At 42.1% G+C, this 24,683-nt stretch overlaps 3 protein-coding genes and 1 long non-coding RNA gene across 4 annotated transcripts; 2 read left to right on the top strand and 2 right to left on the bottom strand.

Annotated features, from left to right (window-relative positions):
• Positions 1 to 1,947: 1,947 nt before the first annotated feature.
• Positions 1,948 to 6,265, top strand: LOC121584146 (4-hydroxyphenylpyruvate dioxygenase). The gene is made up of 14 exons (XM_041899985.1): positions 1,948 to 2,064; positions 2,243 to 2,269; positions 2,536 to 2,598; positions 2,969 to 3,073; positions 3,202 to 3,244; positions 3,370 to 3,452; positions 3,667 to 3,756; positions 3,847 to 3,950; positions 4,084 to 4,161; positions 4,707 to 4,869; positions 5,042 to 5,113; positions 5,226 to 5,348; positions 5,529 to 5,645; positions 5,836 to 6,265. The coding sequence occupies exons 1-14, from the start codon at positions 2,062 to 2,064 to the stop codon at positions 5,944 to 5,946; spliced, it is 1,182 nt and encodes a 393-aa protein (XP_041755919.1). The 5' UTR covers positions 1,948 to 2,061; the 3' UTR covers positions 5,947 to 6,265.
• A 1,425-nt stretch (positions 6,266 to 7,690) lies between these two features.
• LOC121583958 (histone-lysine N-methyltransferase SETD1B-A-like) lies at positions 7,691 to 17,209 on the bottom strand. Its single transcript, XM_045225485.1, has 16 exons — positions 17,203 to 17,209; positions 16,993 to 17,144; positions 16,717 to 16,815; positions 16,340 to 16,604; positions 15,909 to 16,021; positions 14,756 to 15,709; positions 13,637 to 13,915; positions 13,384 to 13,500; positions 12,647 to 12,764; positions 12,059 to 12,526; positions 10,783 to 11,885; positions 10,453 to 10,584; positions 10,235 to 10,360; positions 10,010 to 10,129; positions 9,690 to 9,827; positions 7,691 to 8,857 (listed from the first exon to the last, which is right to left on the bottom strand). The coding sequence occupies exons 1-16, from the start codon at positions 17,207 to 17,209 to the stop codon at positions 8,684 to 8,686; spliced, it is 4,365 nt and encodes a 1,454-aa protein (XP_045081420.1). The 3' UTR covers positions 7,691 to 8,683.
• Positions 12,653 to 13,264, bottom strand: LOC121584145. Its single transcript, XR_006003664.1, has 3 exons — positions 13,188 to 13,264; positions 12,875 to 13,071; positions 12,653 to 12,764 (listed from the first exon to the last, which is right to left on the bottom strand). It is a non-coding gene; the product is annotated as an uncharacterized LOC121584145 (long non-coding RNA).
• A 1,366-nt stretch (positions 17,210 to 18,575) lies between the features above and the next one.
• LOC121583956 (rho-related GTP-binding protein RhoF-like) lies at positions 18,576 to 24,179 on the top strand. The gene is made up of 3 exons (XM_041899812.2): positions 18,576 to 18,710; positions 19,631 to 19,765; positions 23,535 to 24,179. The coding sequence occupies exons 1-3, from the start codon at positions 18,576 to 18,578 to the stop codon at positions 23,700 to 23,702; spliced, it is 438 nt and encodes a 145-aa protein (XP_041755746.1). The 3' UTR covers positions 23,703 to 24,179.
• The last annotated feature ends 504 nt before the right edge of the window (positions 24,180 to 24,683 follow it).

Genomic DNA, 24,683 nt, shown 5'->3' on the forward strand with positions numbered 1-24,683 from the left:
GAGGGCATAGCGAGATTTCTTATAAGCGTCCGGATTAGTGTCCCGCTCCTTGAAAGCAGCAGCTCTAGCCTTTAGCTCAGTGCGTTTGTTGTCTGTAATCCATGGCTTCTGGTTGGGATATGTACATGGTTGGGATACTTAAAGAGAATTGATAGAACAATATCTGTTCTACAGAATCTCTGGGTACATATTGTTACACCAGAGAGCTTGCATGGTCAAACGTCAAATAGGGGGTGCTTATATTTGCCCTGTTTCACACATGTACAAGTGTGTAACCTATACAAGTGTGTTGGGGTGAAATGGAAATTCGTTTTTTGCATATCCCACTCCCCCTGAGACTGGGGTCACAGCCAGAGATCAGCTATTATTGACCGCGACCCTGGAGCAATAAGGGCTAAGTGCCTTGATCAAGAGCAGATTGACAGATTTCGCCTACTCGGCTCGGGGATTCGAACTAGCAACCTTTTGGTAACTGGCCCAACGCTCTGACCACCTGTCGGATAGTGTCACTTATTTTCTTGGAAACTGAGTCCTATGAATACAAGGGGTAAGTCAGTGTAATGACCATGTGCTTGAGGGAAATTACAGGGTTATGAAATGCATTGTTTCGTTGATGTACTTAATCCTATTCACCCCCACTGGGATATAAATCCACATGGCTGTAAAAAAAAAAAAAGTATAATATAATCATCACTATGACAAGGTGCAACCTCGTGTTGTGTTGATTCGGTTGACGCTATGAAATTTTAACTGCTCACAATCTAGGAAGCAATGAATAGCTTGACCGGAGTCTATTTCTGCTGTAGTGTAATTTGACAATATGTCAAATGTCATCTTCTGTAGGAATAATAAATTTTTCAGCAGCCCATTCCATGTCCACACTAGGGTTACATGGTGTCCCCATTTATGCAGGAATTTAACGAATTTATTCACATCACATTTTGAGACAGATTACTAGGTCACTTGAGGAGAAGAACTGTAGTGTTGTAGTGTATCATATTCACTACTAAGTAAATCAGTTGTGCGGGCTGTCAATATTGGCATGTTGGGCAAAAGTACATCAGGCACACACCAATAGATCAATGAAACATCTCTGGAAGAATCATTTCCATACCAATGTTAATAATAATATACCATTTAGCAGACGCTTTTATCCAAAGCGACTTACAGTCATGCGTGCATACATTTTTGTGTATGCGTGGTCGCGTGGATCGAACCCACTACCCTGGCGTTACAGCTGAGCTACCACAGAGGATTTGTAAAGAATGATGCAAGAGGTATAAAACACTTTCTCATACATTGATTAGGCCTACTAATTAATTAATAGATTAGGCCACTAATTATGAAAAGGGGGAGGGGGGCTATTGTAGCCTACCAATAGTAAATTACTGCAAGGGTCCACAATAAGCATAAACTTGTTTAATGTCAAAATTGTGGATGACTGACTCCAACATACTTCCAAACGAACAGCCAATAGGAAACCTCAACGAGTGAACCTCCTCTCGAGACTAAATACAAACACATGGCCTGACAGTTGAAATGATTGTGAATGCATTATGTCTGTGTCTTTGCATTTCAGTTTGAAATAAAACATAAGAATTTAGGTGTTTGTGGCCTGACAGTTGAAATGATTGTGAATGCATTATGTCTGTGTCTTTGCATTTCAGTTTGAAATAAAACATAAGAATTTAGGTGTTTGAGTAGAGAAGGTAAGTGCGTGTTTTTCTGATATTACTTGTTGTTATATGCGATTTGAATAAGTTATGTGATTCACCTAATATAAACTTTTGGTATAAAATGTCTTCCAAGCTCTATACAGAGTCAAGCGTTCGATTACTTTTATTTGTTTATGTATATTATGACGCAAAAATGATTGTGTAACCTAAAGTGAGCATCACTATTCTTCTCTTGATCTTTCTCTCTCTCTTTCTCTTTCGCTCCCACTCTCCTCCTCCTCGAACACCGGGGGCGTGGAAGTTCGAACTTGATTCTGAACGTTTAAACACTCGACTTTATTGTACTGATTTTCTTTTCAAGCAGTTGAAAGGCTAAGGGTACAAGATGGTAAGATAAAATATATATTTATTCGAAAAGTATTATTATTCATTACATACATTGTCTGTTGTTATGTCATCTTATTCAATGTCTTATTTCAATTTCACATTCCAAGATTTGTGAGCTATTGAAAGAATGATCTTTAACGTTAATGCTTATATGTCATGTTTTGTATCAATCTATTTAGACTACCTACATGGACAGAGGTGAAAAGGTTAGTCCTTTAATTAATACTCTTTTTGAATTGCCCATAGATATTTTTATGAACACATAATTATTAGAATGACTTTTAACTAGTTCAAAGTATGATTCAATAGTTGAGAAACTTACAAATGTATTTAAAATGTGTAAATAGCCTACCAATATGTGTAAATGTGCAATAATCGTTCTCTTACATCTAAGAATGTATAATTGCTATTTCATAAATTAATGAATGGGCTGATACATACCGGTATTAAATTGTTCTGGATTTGTTCGAAGCACGACCATGGCAAGTTCGTCTGTTTCGACCACATCACATTCTGGGTTGGAAATGCCAAACAGGTATGAGAATCATGTGCCAGGATGGCTGTTTTTCACTTTTTTTTTTCATGTGGTAAAAATGTTCCTGAACTTTCTCAAAGTTAAAGGAGTATTCACTGAGGGATGGCTATTGGCTCTCTTAAGGGGTGGGGGCAATAGGCATGAAACCTCAGAGTAGACCCCACCATTCTCCCTGCTCTTAATTTGATCCAGAAGCTGGAGGTTTTCCACTCCATCACCAGGAGGTGGCGGCCCACCACAGTCCTTTACAGTTCACAACACACTATAGAACTGTTATTAAGGTTTTGTGCCTGATAGTAAATGTACAAATATTGTATTGCTTGGTGATTGATTGTGAATGGCAATAGTGTTTTTTCTTCTGTTTCAACAGGCAGCATCTTACTATTGTAACAAGCTTGGATTTGAACCGTTGGCCTACCAGGGTTTAGAGACAGGCTGCCGTGATGTGGTGTCCCATGTGGTCAAACAAGACAAGGTGAGCAGAGCATTGCAGCATTCTGAATTCATTATGGCACATGTTTATAATAGTGAGGTAACTTGATACAAGTGATGGAGGTCCTTGGTTGTCCACCATGTAACTTTCTGGCTCTTTTTCCCCCACAGATTATTTATGTATTCGCGTCCGCCCTCAATCCTGGAAACAAAGGTACAGTATGACACAAAAATGTAATCCTTCATGTGGTTAGATATGATGAGATAAGCTGTCACTGACTAGTGTGCTACTTCACCCACTCCGATTTGAGTATACTTTTGTCCATCTCCTTTATTCAGAAATGGGGGAGCATTTGGTCAAACATGGGGATGGAGCCAAGGACATTGCATTCACTGTGGAGAACTGTGATTACCTTGTGCAGGTACCAAAGCAGGCTTACCGTTTAAACCAATATCGCTGCTCTTTCTGGAATGAGGAGAATGCCTCTTTCCTAATGAGATGGGTTGTAAATATACTTTTGGATTGCAATCGTTTTCTTTGATTTATTGAAAAGATGCATAGCCATAGGATTAGTCTTTTTTTATCTTCCTGGATCTTCATCACATGCATATGATTATCTGTCTATTATACTCTAGAAAGCCAGAGAGCGTGGTGCCATCATAGTGAAAGAGCCGTATGTACTGGAGGACAAATATGGCAGAGTAAAGCTGGCTGTTCTCCAGACGGTAAGTCAATCAATATCTGGTGAAACTGAGAGCCGAAAAGTAGATTTACAGTATGCTCTAGATTTGGGATTTTCTCTTATATCACTATAGTATGGGGACACCACACACACATTTGTGGAGAGGATGGCGTACAACGGGCTGTTCCTCCCAGGGTTCCATCCTCCTCTCCACCGGGACCCCTTGTTGGCCAAGCTGTGAGTATGAACAATTTGATCTGGTGTTAGAGAGTATAGTGCTCTTTACAGACCATTGTAAACAAGACAGAATTCGAGTGACTGTTTCAGTTAAACAGTTGACATCACTGTGAGGCCTTATCTAACGTTACAGACCCAGTGGATTACTGAACTTCATTGACCATGTTGTGGGGAACCAGCCAGATGATGAGATGGTGCCTGTAGTGGAATGGTAAGGCATTATCTAGGCCTAGCCTAGGGCACAGGGATGTATTAACACACACACTGGCCTGTATATTTTATTCCAGACAAAAACATCCATGAACATCAGAGTTTCCTCTACCACACACTGAATGCAGTATAAAAGAAACAGCAACCTATAGCCAACATTTTAGGATTAATTTTACATTCTCTAGAATGTTCTCCATCCAATGCAACTGAGGCCAAGTTGACTACTCCTCATGGTTCTGCATGCAGCTGTAGTTAGGTGGGTGAATAGATGGGTGGATGGGGAGGCGTCAGTATTATGTAACCCAGGGTGTTTGGCATAGGCCAGATGCTACTATGACTTAACAGTTTTTGAGCCGGGTCCCTGGGGTTCCCCACATCTGGAGTCAGTTAGAGCTCCACCATGCAGCTCTGAGATAGAAAACAGGGATGGGTTTGATCTCTAAAGGGAAGGGCCAGGGAAGAGGGCTGTGGGATAGATATAGTGTAGTCTCTCACCTGTCCATCCAACACACAGGGGTTCCTGAGTAGTAAGTTCTGTTTCCATAGGTACCAGAATAACCTGCTCTTCCACCGGTTCTGGTCAGTAGACGACAAGCAGCTGCAGACAGACTTCAGTGCACTGCGCTCCATCGTTGTGGCCAATTATGAAGAGACAGTGAAGATGCCCATTAATGAGCCAGCCATGGGTAAACGCAAGTCCCAGATCCAGGCAAGTCATCGCCATGTTATTCAATATATCATATATTAAGTATGTAAAGAAAAGTTTACCAACGTAACAAAGACATCCATACACATATTCAGTACTGTACCTTTCAAAAACAGCATTACAAAAAATTGAATGGGTAGAGCTTGTACCTCGCTAAACTCACTGGACTTAACAGGAGTATGTGGAGTACTACGGTGGCCCAGGTGTCCAGCACATCGCCATGAACACATCAGACATCATCACCGCAGTAAGTCTTTTCACACAAAACGCTAAGCTCAACCTGGTTACTTTTACATACACATTAATGGAAGATGGAAGATTGAAAGATTGGTGTGGTTAGTGTATTCTCTTTGTTGTAGATCCGTAACCTGAAGGAGCGTGGCATGGAGTTTATGTGTGTGCCAGACTCCTACTACCAGCTGCTGAGAAAGAATCTCCAACAATCCCAAGTCAGGATCAGTGAGGACCTGGACATTCTGGAGGTCAGAGACACCATTTTCTCTGATGTTTTAATAAATGTTTCAATTATTTATTATATTTCAATTATCCAAATACCTGATAGTTAATTGCATTATGATGATCATTCAGTTAATTTGAACTTCCATGGTAGGTTCTTAGCTACTCAGCCTGATAAGCACTCTAATGTCCTGTTGCTCTGACAGGAGCTGAAGATCTTAGTGGATTTTGATGACAATGGCTACCTACTCCAGATCTTCACCAAGCCTGTTCAGGACCGTCCCACGGTGTTCCTGGAGGTCATTCAAAGACACAACCATCAGGTGAGAGGAGCATGAAATTTCAAAGAGCCTTACCAATGAAACAATATATAACCAGATTGAATTTAGGACTATAAGCTTTGCTAGTGGATTGAAAAGTCAATTTACAGTATGTAATGATGATAAAGATTGATGTGCAGATCTACATTTAGACTGAAAACTATGTGAAAACATGTCTTTGTACTCTTCCTAGGGCTTTGGTGCAGGCAACTTCAAGGCTCTTTTCGAGGCCATCGAGGCAGACCAGAACGCTAGAGGGAACTTGACTATCCTGACCCCTAATGGAGTGTCTAACCAAATTTGAAGTACCCCTCTGATTTACACGATTGATATAATGTCCATCATCTCTGAAGATTACATTTAATTTAGAAATATTGCAAATCATTTGTTCAACAATTTATATCTGAGGTGAACCAGAATCTAGTTGAATGACTGATGGATAAATTGCTGCTCTGTGCACACACAAATTGAAATTATGATTGACATGCCTTGTGGAGTCAAACGTAGGAATGATTGTTAATTATTTGAATAATTTAGTGACACTAAAAGACCATAAAAAATATATTTTACTTGATGCCAATTTTAAATACAGTGCCTTCAGAAAGTATTCATAACCCTTGACTTATTCCACATTTTGTTGCGTTACAGCCTGAATTCAAATGGATTCAATAAAAAAAATGTGTCACCCATCTACACACAATACCATATAATGACAAAGTGAAAACATGTTTTTAGACATTTTTGCAAATGTATTACAAATTAAACACATAAATATCTAATTTACATAAGAATGCACACAGCTGTGAGTATTTCTGGGTCTCTAAGAGCTTTGCACACCTGGATTGTACAATTTTTTTATTTTTATTATTCAAGCTCTGTCAAGTTGGTTGTTGATAATTGCTAGACAGCCATTTTCAAGTCTTGCAATAGATTTTCAAGACGATTTAAGTCAAAACTATAACTAGGTCACTCAGGAACATTCAATGTCGTCTAGGTAAGCAACTCCAGTGTATATTTGGCCTTGTGTTGTAGGTTATTATCCTGCTGAAAGGTGAATTTGTCTCCCAGTGTCTGTTGGAAAGCAGACTGAACCAGGTTTTCCTCTAGGATTTTTCCTATGCTTAGCTCTATTCCGTTTATTTTTATACAAAAAAAACTCCCTAGTCCTTGCCGATGACAAGCATACCCATAACATGATGCAGCCACCACCATGCTTGAAAATATGAACAGTTGTCCTCAGTGATGTGTTGTGTCGGATTTGCCCCAAACATAACGATTTTTTGTATTCAGAACATAAAGTACATTTCTTTGCCACATTTTTTGCAGTTTTACGTTAGTGCCTTATTGCAAACAGGATGCATGTTTTGGAATATTTTTATTTTGTACATGCTTCCTTCTTTTCACTCTGTCATTTAGGTTAGTATTGTGGAGTAACTACAATGTTGTTGATCCATCCTCAGTTTACTCCTATCACAGCCATTCAACTCTGTAACTGTTTTAACCTCCCTGGTCTTTGTGGTTGAATCTGTGTTTGAAATTCACTGCTAGACTGAGGGACCTTACAGATAATTGTATGTGTGAGAGATGAGGTAGTCATTTAAAAGTCATGTTAAAAACTATTCTTGCGCAAAGAGGGAGTCCATGCAACTTATTATACATATACGTATACATATACATATATATACATATACATATACGTCATTTAGCAGACGCTCTTATCCAGAGCGACTTACATGAGCAATTAGGGTTAAGTACCTTGCTCAAGGGCACATCGGCAGATTTTTCACCTAGTCGGCTCGGGGATTAGAACCAGCGACCTTTCGATAACTGGCACAACGCTCTTAACCACTAAGCTACCTGCCGCCCCATTATGTAACTTGTTACACAAATTTCTACTCCTGAACTTATTTAGGCTTGCCATAACAAATGGGTTGAATAGTTATTGACTCAAGACATTTCAGCTTTACATTTTTAATAAATTTGTAAACATAAAGACATAATTCCACTTTGACATTATGGGGTATTGTGTGTGGCCAGTGACACAAAATCTCAATTTAATAAATTCAGGCTGTAACGCAACAAAATGTGGAAAAAGTCAAGGGGTGTGACTACTTTCTGAAGGCTGTGTATTTGTTTCTGGCTTAGAAAACACATTTTTGTGACTGATCAAAGAATTATCAAATATGTTGATGTACAATCCAAAGCAACAGCAACAGAGCAGACATCATCATTAGATTTGAGCCAGCTATGTTATAAAATCTGGTATTAACAAGCAATTTTTAAGTATGACATTAACTCTGTAGTCTTAGCTTCATATTGTCTTATTTGCCTTACTTCTAAAAAAATAATCATATTTAAGTGAAACTAAGTAATAAACCACAACATAAGACGCACAATGTATTCTTTCCATGAACTAAAAGGCATTTTTACACATTACTTGTTCATTTTGATTCCTCCAATTGCTTTCGTAACCTTTTTTACTTTGACTACTTTTAGCATTAGTTTTTAAGAGCATGTAATAAAAAATACAACTGCATTGAGACTCCTTCCTCATTCACAGTATTTGTTTGTGTGTGAGAGAGAGAACTTATGAAAAAGACATAATGAACCAAATAATTTATAAATATAGTGACCACTCTGCCTAAAACAACAAACCTGAGAGAACAATTACCAAAATAACTTAATAAAATGCTTGACACAAGCAGAATATATCTGCATTAGCTCTCATGAATGAAAACATTTAACTCATCATGTACACATTTGCACAAGAAATCACCTCAACAGGGCAAGGTAATATCATACCCCATCCTGTATAGTACTTTTAAGGGAGAGGAGAACAGCGCCCATCCCTGGTGCAGTGGGGGTGTGTTTTTTTCACAAACTGTTTTAACAATAAAACACTTTTTTTTTCAGCTTGCTCCACTCTTCATGAACCTTGGTTGGAAAGGGAGGCATTATTTTTCCTATGTCAGGAACTGTAAGGCAGCAGGACAGTCAGGAGTTAATGCTTGAGAGGGGGGCTGGAGACAAGGGTTCAGAGTTCAGTTGAGGGAGCCCTGGCAGTTCTCTGCTCCACACAGACAGGGAATCTTCTCATCCTCAATGGGGAACTTGTAATCATACGTGATCTCCTCATTGACACCGATGGGCTGCCGGGAGTAGATCACTATCTTCTTCTGGGATTCCACTGTGATGATTTTTGCATAGCAATTAGGCTGAAGAGAGAAAAATGATTACTAAATCATCAGTGTGATTAGGGTTGCAAAGCTACCGGTAATTTACCAAAGTTACTGGAATATTCAGTCATTTTGGTAATTAACCAAAAATCTATGGCAATCTATTATAACTTTGGTAATTTACACTTGAATAACTTTTGAAAAATGTATTAATGTTTAGTATTCATTTTTTATATCTATGTCCATATTGTCCATGAGTTTCTAGTGGATAGACCATATGGTTCAAGAGAAAATAGCCTAATTAATGAAAAAAGCATCTAATCAACAATTGCATTATTTTCTATTAACTCTGAAACTATATACTTTTTTCACAACTGTCACCAGTTTGACGCCAAAACATTGACAACAAATACATACTGACATAGTAAAATAAATAAGTGTGTAAAAAATATAAAGTATATTTCATACTGAAACCCTCATATTAAACACCAATGGTATTAACTAAGTTGATGGTTTATATTTAGGATAATGTTTTACAGCAATCATATTTTTTAATTACTTAATTAATTATTTAATTAATTTAACACACAGAGGGACAGAGATAATTAGACACCTGTAATAATCTGAAGTACCAAAAGGGCCACTAGGTGTCTTGTGCTAGATTGAAAATGCCAAAATTCTGGTATTTTACTGGTAAACTTTGAACGTTTCCGGTAATATACCCTCCATTTACAACCCCTAAGTGTGATAGTCTGACCATTGTATCTGTTTCCAAAATGTTTTATAAATTATCAATACTATAAATCAAACCATTTACAACACATAATAGTTCTGAAATGTAATTTTTTTCCATAGACCATAAACCACTCACATTGCAGCTGTGGTTGATAAATCTGGCCAAGTTCCCATATTTAGTGGCGTCGATGATGGTATCCTGATCGACCCGGAACAGGTAGCTGCTCCCAATCCCCTCATCTTCATAGCACTTCTCCCGCATATCTGCAATCACCTGAGGAGAGGGGTGGCGGGCCCATTCACACAAGTCACTCAGTTAAGAATTAGCTCTAGATTAAATATACATGTACATTAATATGTATCAAAATGTTACACCAGTCTGCTGTGCCCCTTACTTGGCATGTCCCTTATTGTGCTACCTATTTACTGTGTACTGTGGCCCAGTCTGTGTCTCACCTGTCTGATGCACTGGCCCACATACTCAATCACCATCTCATCTGCTGCTATGGGCTCCAGGGCAAACAGGCCCCAGTCATGGATGTGACTGCGGCAGAAACGAATTCTCTTCTTGCGGAACTGAAACACAGGAATATCGTCTGTGAGTAAAGCCTCATGTTGTCTGCAGTAAGAGATACACTAAACTGTACTGTCTGTCTGGGCACAGATGAGTGGTTGACTGACCTTAAGCTGGTTAAACTTGAGCAGGTCACTGTCACAGCTGAAGGAGGAGAGCAGACGGCGTTGTTCAGACCTGAACTCAGACCCAGACCGCAGGGAGGGCTGCGGCTGGGCTGAAAGACTCACCCCCTGCAGAAATAAAATCATGTCCATTATCAAAGCTGTCAGTTATCAGGTATGGCATAGAATAACATGGGGAAGAGCTTTTCCTCTCTGAATACCTGGGTGTCTGTAGCCAAACACGTGTTGTTGAGGTATTTCATTTTGTCCATCTTGCTGATTTTGTAAAAGCCCTCGCTGCGGGCAGATCCTGTCACATGGTCCCGCATCCAATCATTGAGCTCCTTCCTCTTCTCCGTCAAGACTCTGGTGAGTGCAAAGGGGTCAAGGGAACTAGACACTCATTCACTGATGTATAGAGGGATATGTATGCAATTCTTAATTAATGTCAATGTGCAACAGTTAGTCTATAAAAATGAGTTCTAAAACATACACAATAACAGTTGAGATCCCATTAGTGTATCAGTGTCCAGTGACAGTATGGTAATAACAGCTCTGTAGTAAAGGATATGAGGGTGGGGGACCCAGAGAGTGTCACTGAGCCAGCTGAAGCCATTGTCCTGCTGTAGCAGCCTGTCATAGGTGACCTGCAGCAGCTTGGCATCCTCCTCATCCAGACCCTCCCTCCAGACACTGTGGAGGACAGTCATCTCCTCACTTCGTGACCGACGACAGGGTCTGGCAGAGAAGACAGAGGGCATGGCTGTCTGCAGTGACGTCATCCTTTGCCATCGCCTCATCCTCCGCCTCATCCTCCGCCTCATTCTCGGTTGTACCCTCCTCCAAGAGCACTTCTCCATTTCTCTCTGGTTCTCCACATCCGCCAGCCCTGACCAGTTCTCCAGGCCCTGCAGGGGCATCTTCCTCTGGGTCCCAGGATTAGGATTAAGCCACACACCCCCATGGTCAGGAGTCTCTGCTGATGACTCAGACAGGCTGCTAGGAGAGGAAGCTAGAACAGATGAGTCTGTAAGCAATTCATCACAGGATAAAGGAGCACCATTAGTCCTCTGTGAAGAGGCCACCATAAGTGTAGTATTCCTGTGTGTTCTCTTGGTTGGGATGAAGTCCCTCCCAGGGGTTCGTGGGGTCCTGATGTAGAGGCCGGTGGACAGGGAGGGGAGGGGGAAAGGGCTACAGGGAGTGGGACTAAACCCCAGGCCTCCCTCTGTGAGGCCTGTCTCTCTGCCCGGTGTCACTGGCACCCTCCAGGGGGTAAGGTGATTCCATAGACCCCTCTCATCTCTGCCTGGTGTTTTGGGCATGTCCTCGTATGCTGGGTATGAGGCTAAGGCAGGGGGATGAGTGGGATGGCTCTGGGACAAAGGCTCACTGTCTGTGGGAGAGAGGGAGAGGAGATGGTCCATAGAGTCCTCCTCACTCTCCAGGAGGGCCTCTGCTCCCCGACCAGGAGTGTGTGGCAGTTCCAACTCTTCCACAGCAGGGGGGGTTGTTTTGCTCTTGAACAGCAGGTCTGAGTCGCTGTCCCCCAGAGAGCCAGTAGGGGTGAGAGGCCGGAGGTTCTCCACATTATCTGGTGACTCAATGCTCCATTCAGGGCTATCTATCTCCACCTCAAAATCAGGCTCCACCACTGTAGGTAGAGGAAAACAAACACAATTTTTTGTTCAACCCTGTAATTGCTGTCAGGCCTAAAATGAAGACATTCTACAATGTACCCAAGCATACATAAGAGTTGTTCAAATGTTATTGAAGAGCACTTCTATTATTATTTACCAACACATGCATGTCTTTAAATAAATCTACCTGGCAGTCCTATGGGTGAGGGGGCCTGGAGATCATGGTCGTGCTCACTGGGCAGGCGCTCCATCCCTGGGTCAGGTTGGCTGGTGCTGCTGGTGTGCCCAAAAACATCTCCAGTCAGACAGACTGAGTGCTTCTCCTCCCCAGGCTGATCCCTCAGGAGCGTCTCTGAACCATCCAATAGGTCCAGCTCTGTGCCTGGGGTATGAGGGGCTGAGGGTGTGGCCGGGGGCTCCAGATCCATCTCATCCTCATCTGATGACAACACCACACACTCTACCTCCCTGTTGACCTCATCAGCATCTCCATCTGTCTCCTCCTCTTCCTCTGTCTCCTGGTTAGAACTGGAGTCATAGTCTGAGAAGTCTTCACTTTCCTCAGAGAAGGAGTCTGAGGAGTCAGACTCTGAGAGGTATTCACTGTCTTCTGCGGAGTAAGACTCTACCTCCGAGAGGCTTACCTTGGCAACTTCTGGTAAATGAGAAAACAATAATGTGCATTTCAGTAGGTGTAACAGAATCATTGAGCATTACGTTTATTATAACTATTAAAACCCCTTAAGACAAAAACTCAAAGCTTCTTAAACATTACCCTCATTTGGAGACTGTAATCCTGTTGTAACTTTAGAGAAGACCACATCTTCATCTTCATCTTCATCATCGTCCACTTCTTCCTCTTTTTGGTCATTGTCATCATCTTCATCCCTCTGCTGAAAAAAAATCCAAACAACTGGTCATTGCAACTTAATCATGTCATTTTATTAAATACATTTGTCATTTTGGTATTTCTGTTGATTGACAGCTGGAAACCTCTGTGTACCTGGCGTTGGGGAACCTTGTCTGCTGCCTCCTCTTTCTCTCTTGTTGGCTCCCCCTCTTTCTCTCTGCTCTCCTCTTCCTCCTCTTCCCCCTCACTGTCCAGCTCCAGTGGCCTTGCATGTCTTCGCCTCAGAGCTGGAATACTTCCAGTTTTTGGGGACCTGTCCAATGTGTGATTCGCTATATTATTATCCAGCTCTGAGGGGGAAAGAGAAAGAAAGCGTGCTAAGCATTCACAATATTCTCATTTGAAAACCAATTGAAATCGTACTGGGGAATGAATATGTTGCCTTGTCCTGGTGCACAGCACTAACCAGCACTCTCATGCGCATCATTAACAGGTGTGTAGGGACACTTTCTTTTGGGGTCCTCTGAGGCAGTTCGATCGTCGGGCTCTTTCTTCTTTACCTACACATGAACACAAGTCACGATCATCATGATAATCACCCCCACAGACACAGTCACACTGTACCTTGTTTGAGCTCCTTCATGGTAGCAGCAGTAGCCTACCTTGAAGGAAGGCAGGTTGGTGGCACCACGCTGGCCAATGTTCTGTCTTAGGGAGTCTCTTGGTTTGGTCCTCACCTCCACTCTACCCTCTATGGCTCTCACAAGAGTTACAGCAGTCTGACAAATGACGAAATGAAGAAGCATTATAAACATTATAGCAACAAACCACAAGAATCAAAACAGATATTTTGCTGTGGTGTAGAAGAGTTATGTATCTTCAACTATACTGGACTTCAACTATGTAGTAGCTCACCTTAGCTTTCTGCTCCTGGCCATCCCACCACTCATCAAACGCCCTGAAGGCTACCCCCTCAACCAATTTACGGTTGATGTCTCTCTTCACGATGGACTTCAGCTCCTCCGTAATGACTGCCAGCACCTTTTCCACTGTGGCCTTATGAGAGTCCTCCTGCAGAGGCAGGTAGCCTGGCGGGGGCACAGAGGGGTTGAAGGTGGGCATGAAGGGAGGCAGGGGCCAGGGTTGCCCAGCAAACGACACTGGCACACTGCCACACCCGGGCAGACCATTCACCTTGTCCATATGCACAGTGTGCAGCGTATTCAAGGGATATGGGTAAACTGGATGTACGATAGAGGGAGGGGCTGCCATAGTTGGAGGAGGCCCAAAGACAGTGAGAGGAGGAGGAATGTGTTGAGGAAGCAGAGGGAATCCTGGAGGTGGGATTGGAATAGAAAGAGGAGCTGGAATGGGAGGGATGGAAGGGGGGATTTGAGGGTGAGGGTTGGAGGGAGAGAATTGAATGGGGAGGTTGGAGTGAGTGATTGGAGGGGGACGATTGGAAGAGAGAACTGAAGAGTGAAGATTGGAGGGAGGGATTGGAGCAGGGTGATTGAGAGAGGAGATTGGAAGAGGCTGTCGCAAGGAGGGAATGGAGGAGTTGACTGTGATGCTCTTGGAACAATGGCTTTTGGGATTCGACATTCCAGATCGCCCCGCATTTGAGATGTCCTTGTCTTCCCCTGGCAAATGGAGACCCTGTGAAAGAAATGTAAAATGAATAGATTGTAACCCCCCCCCCACCCCCCACCCCCCAATGTGCAATGCAAGAAATCTGTCCCTAATTCTTTATCTATGATGTTGCTGGTTAAAACGTGTGAAACATATCAATGTGTTCATCCTCTGCATTTTCTCCAATACCTGAGGAAATGATAAGGAATGGAGTCCCCGTCCCATATACTTTTCACCAGAGGTTGTCTGATCTGCATGGTCCAACTCTGTTCCTTTACTTCTCTCCCTTTGAGTGAGAGAGAGGGTCCCAGGGGGACAGGGGGGCTGTGAGGTCCATATTAGGGAAGGCATCCCTGGAAGGGACTCGTCTCCTTCCCACTCAGGGAGGGGAGTGGGACTGACATCCTCCAGACCATCACTGGTGGTGTGGTGGGTAGAGTTAACGGGAGATCCACTACGGGCTGGGGTGCGGTCAGACTCAGGAGAGTACATCGAGACAGGGGAGAATGGGGAAACAGGGCTGTCCTGAGAGTGCACTTCAGCATCCAAACCCCTTTTACCATGGAGAGGGAGGCAGGAACTCTGAGTCTTCCTGAGCAGCATCTCAATGCGTGAGTCCAGGCTGTGGCTCTCTGCCTCTGGGATGGGGCTTCCAGGAGAGTTATCGGGAGTGGAAGGGGTCGGTTCTGTAATGCCCGCATTGGGCCCAGAAGGGAGAGACTGGGGTCTCTCCTTCAGAGGTACCACGTTCATACTTGTGGCACTGGCAGAGCTGCTGCTCAGAGGGAAAGACTCAGAGGCAGGAGGTAGAGAGGGCACCCTCCAGGACTCCTGTTCAGGAAGGGAGAGGTGGAGGGGAGGCTCTGTGGCAGGGTTATCATCAGCCGAGGGCAGGCGGTTCTGATACCAGAGGAAGGAAGATTTGTAGCTGCTGCCCGCAGCCTGGGTTTGGGGCTGGAGAGGACGGTGAGGTTGGAGGTGTTTGAGGAGAGAGCTCAGCTCTGAGCTCCGATGGTGGGATCTCATATAAGTTCTCCCTGGTTGACGATAGCAGACATCGCGCCTCAAGCGTCTGTGAGTACCGTATGAGGAGTGTTCACCCTGACTGACTTGGTGGACTGGGGTGGTGTGCTGGCTGGAGTAGCAAGAGTCCTGAGAGAGGGGGGTCCCAGACAGGCAGGGGGTGTGAGGGGTGCCCTGAGAGAGGGGTGTCTGCCCAAAGCTGCCCGGTGTGTCCTGCCAGATACTGGAGTAGGCTGTGTCCAGGGAGAAAGGTGTAGCAACGCTGGTGGGACTGGAAATAGACCTTGTCAATGATGAACTCCCATCAGTCAGTTTCTGCAGAGGTTTGCTGTCCTAAAGATGGAGGAGACAAAACAGAATGGCTAAAATGAAGCAATGAAGCATCTCACATCACCTCAGCCGAGTCTACTCACATCACCACAACCAAAAACAACTTCTCTAATGAGCAGTAATAAACATAAGATTGAATTATGTCTGTCGAAGAACTAGAAATGGAACACATTAGAACAGTAGAGCAGTAGAATTATATTACCTGCAATCTCTCAGTTAGGCTATTGAGGGTATGCTCATCACTGCCCAGTGGCAATGTCCAAGGGGTGTAGAGTCCACTAACAAGGAGATGGAAGTACCGCATTCTGTTTTTACCTGAGGAGGATTAGAGTCAGATGGATCACCACCCAAAAGTCAATTGAAAATCATAAATCATAATCTATTATCACATGTATTGACATTAGTTATGTATGTGTAATTATGTATGTGTAATTAAGTGGTCCTCTGTAGCTCAATTGGTAGAGCATGGTGCTTGTAACGCCAGGGTAGTGGGTTCGATCCCCGGGACCACCCATACGTAAAAATGTATGCGCACATGACTGTAAGTCGCTTTGGATAAAAGCGTCTGCTAAATGGCATATTATTATTATTATTATTATTATTTTCAATTATCATTCTATTATATTAACGTACCTTTTGGATCAAGTTCCACGTGGATAATGTTCCCCATGACAGAGGTGTCATGAAGGTGTTCCACAGTGTCCTTTGCAGCCTTGACTGTGTCGAAGATGACTTTAGCAATTCCTAAATGCTTCTTGTTTTTAGGATTATACAAGATTTCCACTTCCTCAATCTGTCCGTACTTTATGCACATGTCAGTCAAGAAACACTCCCTTACATTGTCATTTAACCTGGCAAATGTCACTTCCTTGGGAGGGCCGACATAGCATTCATCAATCTATAAACATTAATCAGATAACAGATTGTCAGTTGGTAAACAATTATTATTATCCATCTATGATCAGAAATTGCATTTCACATGACTGTCGTCACAGAAAATTAGGTGTTACCTTAAATTTGGGGACCAGCAGGTCAGTGTCTCTGAATTTGGTCCAAATAGGACAGATTCTGGGATCCCGAACAGTATCCACAGGAAATACCCCTAAGTCCTGAACCTGATACAGCATACATCAAGGAGGTAAGAACACTCATGTGGGAACAGAAAAAAAGTGTGTTGTCAAAAGAAAGTTTAGGTCAAGGGCTACAGTATCTGGAACAACATTCAACAAGTAGCCTAAAAATATGAATACAACTACATGTACAAATCAATAATTAAATGTACTCACTGGCATGTTGAAATGTTGCCCATCATAACGATACACTTTATAAAACCCATTATTCAACGCAGGATCTATGATCAACTTGCAGCTCCTCCAGTGCTGAGGATGTTTTTCTCCGTGATTTACCTGATGGTTGTTTTCCATTACATTCACCACACCTGAAAACGTAAACAGTAGACCTATTGAACATACGGCATATGCAATAGGCTATATTACACGCCATGTTGATAATATTTATATAACAACATGTAAAACAAAAAAAACATTGTTCAATGCGACACGATAAAATGTATAAATGTGATGGTAGACTGGCTACTCGTTAGAGAGATTTATCATCTGGTCCTAGCCATTGAAACACGCCCTGACAGGTGATGGAGAGATGGCGATTCCCCTGTAGCTACCAATATAATGTTATGGTAATTCGTGATGCTTGAAATTTTTTGCTAGTTTTGAGCACATTTTTATCGAGCTTTTCTTTTAATCGAGAATATGTTGCAATGTTTTTTTATTTGCAAATTCTCTCTTACCTGCACGGAAAGCTGCCTCCCACGGACCTACATTGTGCACCTGTTGTCATAGCACTTTTTTCCTTCCAGTTTACGGTATTGGGGACTGGGGACGGGAACCCACTTAAGAATCACTCCGCACATTCGATACTTTAAACTGAAGAAAATAATGTTAAGCTTCTGTCAATACAATAGGCCTACATTAAAAGATAAAGGGTATACAGCTATGCTATATGGAAAGTAATAGAACTATGTAGAGTGTAGGATCTAGACGATGAATTGTTGGAGAAAGTACCTAAATCTACAATCATTCATCAGGTGGCCCAAAAAAAAAGAAAGGAAAACAAACACCTGTACATGCCGTGTACAGGTCACCCACCTCAGTTATTGATCACTGTGTTTTATTAGATCATTTTTATTAGATATAAATGATTCGATTATTATTGGATTATACCTACGGTCTATGGATTCTACAAACAAGCACAGTATTCGTACATAAAGGATCTACTATCTGATTGATGTACATCCTTTAGCATTTGATCCACTAGGTGGCATATACATTTAATCTGTTTTGAACGGGTGGAACAGCACCAATTGTAACATACAGCCATAATACTAAAGGGCCTGTTTCCATGACCCATATTAAAGCATTTCAATTGTTTCACTCTCCTGCTAACAGTTGATTTTGTTCTGCAGCTAATGAACAAGGGGTTGTCAGCTTCCTTTGATTATGTCTCTTCTGGCTTTCATGTGTTCCTTGATGAGGCACTGGTAATGTGCCCATTCATTAATAAATGGGTGGGGCAGAGAAAAGGGGAGGCCCTACGTTTCTGTCATGGTAAGTACTCAACCAAGAGGAGCCTCCTTAAAACCACTGGATATTCAGCCCAGGTATATACAAGGTGACAATGGACAGGTAGTCCAGTGCTATTCACTCACTATGTTAAGCTAGTTTTCTCACTCAGGGTTTTTTGTCATTTATTCTTATCTCAAGTGTCTGCGGCCATTATCCAGATAACCAAATCTTCTTCAACAAGAGGAGGCTCTTTTGCCACATTTTCATCTAGCTTCTCAGAGAGAGCCATGCCACAGAACGTGTCAGGGGTGAGCAGAGGGCATACCAGGCGGCGAGAGGGGTTGAAGGTTGTGATAGTAGGTGATGGTGGATGTGGGAAAACCTCCCTCCTCATGGTTTACACTAAAAAAGGCTTTCCAGAGGTAAGACAACTGACAAAGCCAGCTCATCATCTGGCTGCTTCTCTTCTCTTTTTACACTTGCTTTAAGGGAAAAGTGTATATATTTTCATTCGTTTTTCAGCACTATTATTACTCTGCATGCAGACAAATTATAGTATATAATTTGTATATAACCTCTACGATACTGCAGGTAAGGTCTTGTATACCCATGCTTTTGAAAGCACCAGTGCACTTACACCTGGCTAAACAGTCTTTAATGGGCGTGTTGTGCTATTATTAAGTAGTCAAAGATATCTTAGAAATGCAATAACAAACACCCTCTGGTTGCTAAATAATCTTAATCATTTACTATAGGCCTAAGTGAAATTCAGGAGAGAGTTATAAACATTTATATTTTAAAGAAAGATAGAGGTATAACCGATTTAGGAATAACAGAGAAGACTGCCATTGATTTAAGTAGCCAATGTCTTAAGAGAGTGATTTTTTGCTGTGCGATTATTTTCAAGGCAGACTAATAATGCACATCCATCTGTTTCTGTGTATTTCTGTGCATTTCAGGTCAAGAGGACTATGACTGATTACGGCCTCTGTCCTAACCGAGTGCCAACCTGGTGTTGATCTGACAATGTCCTAATAAAGGTACTGCACTTTCTTCTCTTCATACTTTACTGCTCGTTTGTCTGTTTAAATCCACAGAATGAGGAAGAAACATTATCAACATACATGCCATATAAAGTTTTATGACATTTACAACAGATTTAATATCGCTGAAGACAGGTGACAATGTCAGCTGAGTATCAGAAAGATATTTGAATACTTGCTCAAGCAAGTATTTATCAGGTTCATGGTCAATTATTTTTGCACAGTAGATGCAGTCACTCTCACAAGAATGCATGACGTAGAATGTTTAGAATATCTAACTCTGTTTACATATATTTCAGTGGTACCCTGAGGTGCATCACTTCTGCCATGGCGTGCCCATTATCCTGGTAGGATGCAAAACAGACCTGCGGAAAGACAAGGCCTTGGCAAGGAAACTGTGGTCTTCAGGCCAGAACCCCATCACATACATCCAGGTAGAGATTTCATGCATAGCCAAACAGTATGTATGTACAGTACCAGTCAAAAGTTTGGACACACCTACTCATTCCAGGGTTTTTCTTTATTTTTTAAACTATTTTCTACATTGTAGAATAATACTGAAGACATCAAAACTATGAAATAACACATATGGAATCATGGGGGGATATACAGAAGGTAGCCCTATTTGGTAAAATACCAAGTCCATATTATGGCAAAAACAGCTCAAATAAGCAAAGACAAACAACAGTCCATCATTACTTTAAGACATGAAGGTCAGTCAATACGGAACATTTCAAGAACTTTTAAAGTTTTTTCAAGTGCAGTCGGCAAAAACCATCAAGCGCTATGATGAAACTGTCTCTCATGAGGACCGCGACAAGAATGGAAGACCCAGAGTTAACTCTGCTGCAGAGGATAAGTTCATTAGAGTTACCAGCCTCAGAAATTGCAGCCCAAATAAATGCTTCACAGAGTTCAAGTAACAGACACATCTCAACATCAACTGTTCAGAGGAGACTGTGTAAATCAGGCCTTCATGGTCGAATTGCTGCAAAGAAAACACTACTAAAGGACACCAATAAGAAGAAGAGACCTGCTTGGGCCAAGAAACACGAGCAATGGACATTAGACCGGTGGAGATATGTCCTTTGGTCTGGAGCCCAAATTGGAGATTTTTGGTTCCAACCGCTGTGTCTTTGTGAGACGTGGTGTGGGTGAACGGATGATCTCCGCATATGTATTTCCCAAAAGCATGGAGGAGGAGGTGTTATGGTGTGGGGGTGCTTTGCTAGTGACACTCTCCATAATTTATTTAGAATTCAAGGCACACTTAACCAGCATGGCTACCACAGCATTCTATAGCGATACGCCATCCCATCTGGTTTGGGCTTAGTGGGACTATAATTTGTTTTTCAACAGGACAATGACCTAACACACATCCAGGCTGTGTAAGGGCTATTTTACCAAGAAGGATGGAGTGCTGCATCAGATGACCTGGCCTCCACAATCCGCCGACCTCAACCCAATTGAGATGGTTTGGGATGAGTCGGACCGCAGAGTGAAGGAAAAGCAGCCAACAAGTGCTCAGCATATGTGGGAACTCCTTCAAGACTGTTGGAAAAGCATTCCAGGTGAAACTGGTTGAGAGAATGCCAAGAGTGTGCAAAGCTGTCATCAAGGCAAAGGGTGGCTATTTGAAGAATCTCAAATATAAAATATATTTTGATTTGTTTAACCGTTTTTTCGTTACTACATGATTCCATATGTGTTATTTCATAGTTGTGATCTCTTCACTATTATTCTACGATGTAAAAAATAGTAAAAATAAAGAAAAACACTTGAATGAGTAGGTGTGTCCAAACTTTTGACTGGTAGTGAATGTATAACTTAGAAACAATGCCTTCGGAAAGTATTCAGACCCCTTGACTTTTTCCAAATGTTGTTATGTTACAGCCTTATTCTAAAATGGATTAAATAAAACAAATTCCTCAGCAATCTACACACAATACCCCATAATGACAAAGCGAAAACTGGTTTATAGAAATTTGTGCACATTTACTAAAAATATAAAAAACTAAAATACCTTATTTACGTAAATATACAGACCCTTTGTTATGAGACTCGAAGTTGAGCTCAGGTGCATCCTGTTTCCATTGATCATCCTTGAGATGTTTCTACAACTTGATTGGAGTCCACCTATGGTAAATTCAATTGATTGGACATTATTTGGAAAGGCACACACCTGTCTATATAAGGTCCCACAGTTGACAGTGCATGTCAGAGCAAAAACCAAGCCATGAGGTCGAAGGAATTGTCCGTAGAGATCCGAGACAGGATTGTGTTGAGGCACAGATCTGGAGAAGGGTACCAAAAAATGTCTGCAGCATTGAAGGTCCCCAAGAACACAGTGGCCTCCATCATCTAGAGCTGGCCGCCCGGCCAAATTGAGCAATCGGGGGAGAAGGGCCTTGGTCAGGGAGGTGACCAAGAACCCGATGGTCACTCTGACAGAGCTCTAGAGTTCCTCTGTGGAGATGGGATAACCTTCCAGAAGGACAACCATCTCTGCAGCACTCCACCAATCAGGCCTTTATGGTAGAGTGGCCAGACGGAAGCCACATCTCAGTAAAAGGCACATGACAGCCTGCTTGGAGTTTGCCGAAAGGCACCTAAAGACTCTCAGACCATGAGAAACAAGATTCTCTGGTCTGATGAAACCAAGATTGAACTCCTTGGTCTGAATGCCAAGCATTACATTTACATTTACATTTTAGTCATTTAGCAGACGCTCTTATCCAGAGCGACTTACAGTTAGTGAGTGCATACATATTTTTATTTATTTTTTCATACTGGCCCCCCATGGGAATCGAACCCACAACCCTGGCGTTGCAAACACCATGCTCTACCAACTGAGCTACATCCCTGCTGGCCATTCCCTCCCCTACCCTGGACGACGCTGGGCCAATTGTGCGCCGCCCCATGGGTCTCCCGGTCACGGCCAGCTACGACAGAGCCTGGATTCGAACCAGGATCTCTAGTGGCACAGCTAGCACTGCGATGCAGTGCCTTAGACCACTGCGCCACTCGGGAGATATTACGTCTGGAGGAAACCTGGCACCATCCCTACAGTGAAGCATGGTGGTGGCAGCATCAGGCTTTGGGGATGTTTTTCAGCAGCAGGGACTGGGACACTAGTCAGGATTGAGGCAAAGATTAACGGAGCAAAGTACAGAGAGATCCTTGATGAAAACCTGCTCCAGAGTGCTCAGGACCTCCGACTAGGGCGAAGGTTCACCTTCCAACAGGACAACGACCCTAAGCACACAACCAAGACAACGCAGGAGTGGCTTCGGGACAAGTCTCTGAATGTCCTTTAGTGGCCCAGCCATTGCCCGGACTTAAACCCGATCGAACATCTCTGGAGAGACCTGAAAGTAGCTGTGCAGCAATGCTCCACATCCAACCTGACAGAGCTTGAGAGGATCTGCAGAGAAGAATGGGAGAAACTCCGCAAATACAGGTGTGCCAAGCTTGTAGCGTCATACCCAAGATGACTCAATGCTGTAATCGCTGCCAAAGGTGCTTCAACAAAGTACTAAGTAAAGGGTCTGAATACTTATGTAAATGTGATATTTCAGGGTTTTATTAAAAAATTAGCAAACATTTCTACAAACCTGTTTTTGCTTTGTCATTATGGTGTATTATGTGTAGATTGGAAAAAAAATGTCTTAATCAATATTAGAATAAGGCTGTAATGTAACAAAATGTGGAAAAAGTCAAGGGGTCTGAATACTTTCTGAAGGCACTGTACGTACATTGAATGTATATCTGCCATGCCACTTACTGTACATAATAATAAGTAATTAGCATTGGGTTTATTGAAAATGCAATACAAGTGGTTGAATTTGAGTTGTGTGATTGGAATGGGAGACTTTGATCAGAAGTGTTTGATTAAAAACACTTTCAAACGATCAAGAGCATTGATTATATTATGTTAATGACAGTCATGACAATGCGATTCCCCACATTTGTGAGTGATAATCAAATTTCTGAATAACCCTTTCACATGGACTCAATTTATTTATCTGCCATTTTCTTTTTGACAATAGAGCTAGTTCATGTCATGGAGGGAACTTTTATGTCATACAATATTTTCCTGATAACGCATAACAGGAAAGGTTACCTCAGAATAGTAGGACAAGGTAAATGTTTTTTTGGGCCTCTCTCAATTAGGAAGATCACTATATATGATCATCTGAGCAGGGTGAAGAGACCAAAAGGAAGATCAAAGCTGAGCTCTACTTGGAGTGTTCAGCCAAATACAAGGAGAATGTGGAGGACATATTCAGAAAGACTACCAAACGAGCCCTTGCAACAACAAGGAAGTCCAGAAAGGCAAAGAAGAGGAATGGATTCTGTGCCCTTCTGTGACCCAAGAGATAATGCTATCCACCACCATGAGCTCCTGATACAGACAATGCCCTACTCTCAGGGAAAACACAGATGATGACAGACTACTCCTCCCTATGAGTCCTTACAGTATTGTTGCTGCAGTTTACCCTTCTGTTAACCAACTTCCTTTGTTGTTCCTTCCTGCTAATTCTTGACATATTGTCAAAATGTGTTTCTTTAAAAGAAATGGACAACGCCCTCAAGTTATAGAACCACAAATGGGGAAATTTGGTCTTAGAAAATTAAGGATGCATGAGGGGGAAGTTGAAGGTACCATTGTATAATAATTGATGGCACCATTGTATTTTTCATTTTGATGCATCCAATCTTTTAATTTATATAAAAAAGAAGGTTCACTCAAACAGTAATTCACATAGTACATCTCATAGATGTAAAAAAATATATATATATATATATATATACAGTGGGGAAAAAAAGTATTTAGTCAGCCACCAATTGTGCAAGTTCTCCCACTTAAAAAGATGAGAGAGGCCTGTAATTTTCATCATAGGTACACGTCAACTATGACAGACAAAATGAGAAAAGAAAATCCAGAAAATCACATTGTAGGATTTTTTATGAATTTATTTGCAAATTATGGTGGAAAATAAGTATTTGGTCAATAACAAAAGTTTCTCAATACTTTGTTATATACCCTTTGTTGGCAATGACACAGGTCAAACGTTTTCTGTAAGTCTTCACAAGGTTTTCACACACTGTTGCTGGTATTTTGGCCCATTCCTCCATGCAGATCTCCTCTAGAGCAGTGATGTTTTGGGGCTGTCGCTGGGCAACACGGACTTTCAACTCCCTCCAAAGATTTTCTATGGGGTTGAGATCTGGAGACTGGCTAGGCCACTCCAGGACCTTGAAATGCTTCTTACGAAGCCACTCCTTCGTTGCCCGGGCGGTGTGTTTGGGATCATTGGCATGCTGAAAGACCCAGCCACGTTTAATCTT

The sequence above is a fragment of the Coregonus clupeaformis genome, chromosome 16 (assembly GCF_020615455.1).
Source record: "Coregonus clupeaformis isolate EN_2021a chromosome 16, ASM2061545v1, whole genome shotgun sequence".
NCBI lineage: Eukaryota > Metazoa > Chordata > Actinopteri > Salmoniformes > Salmonidae > Coregonus > Coregonus clupeaformis.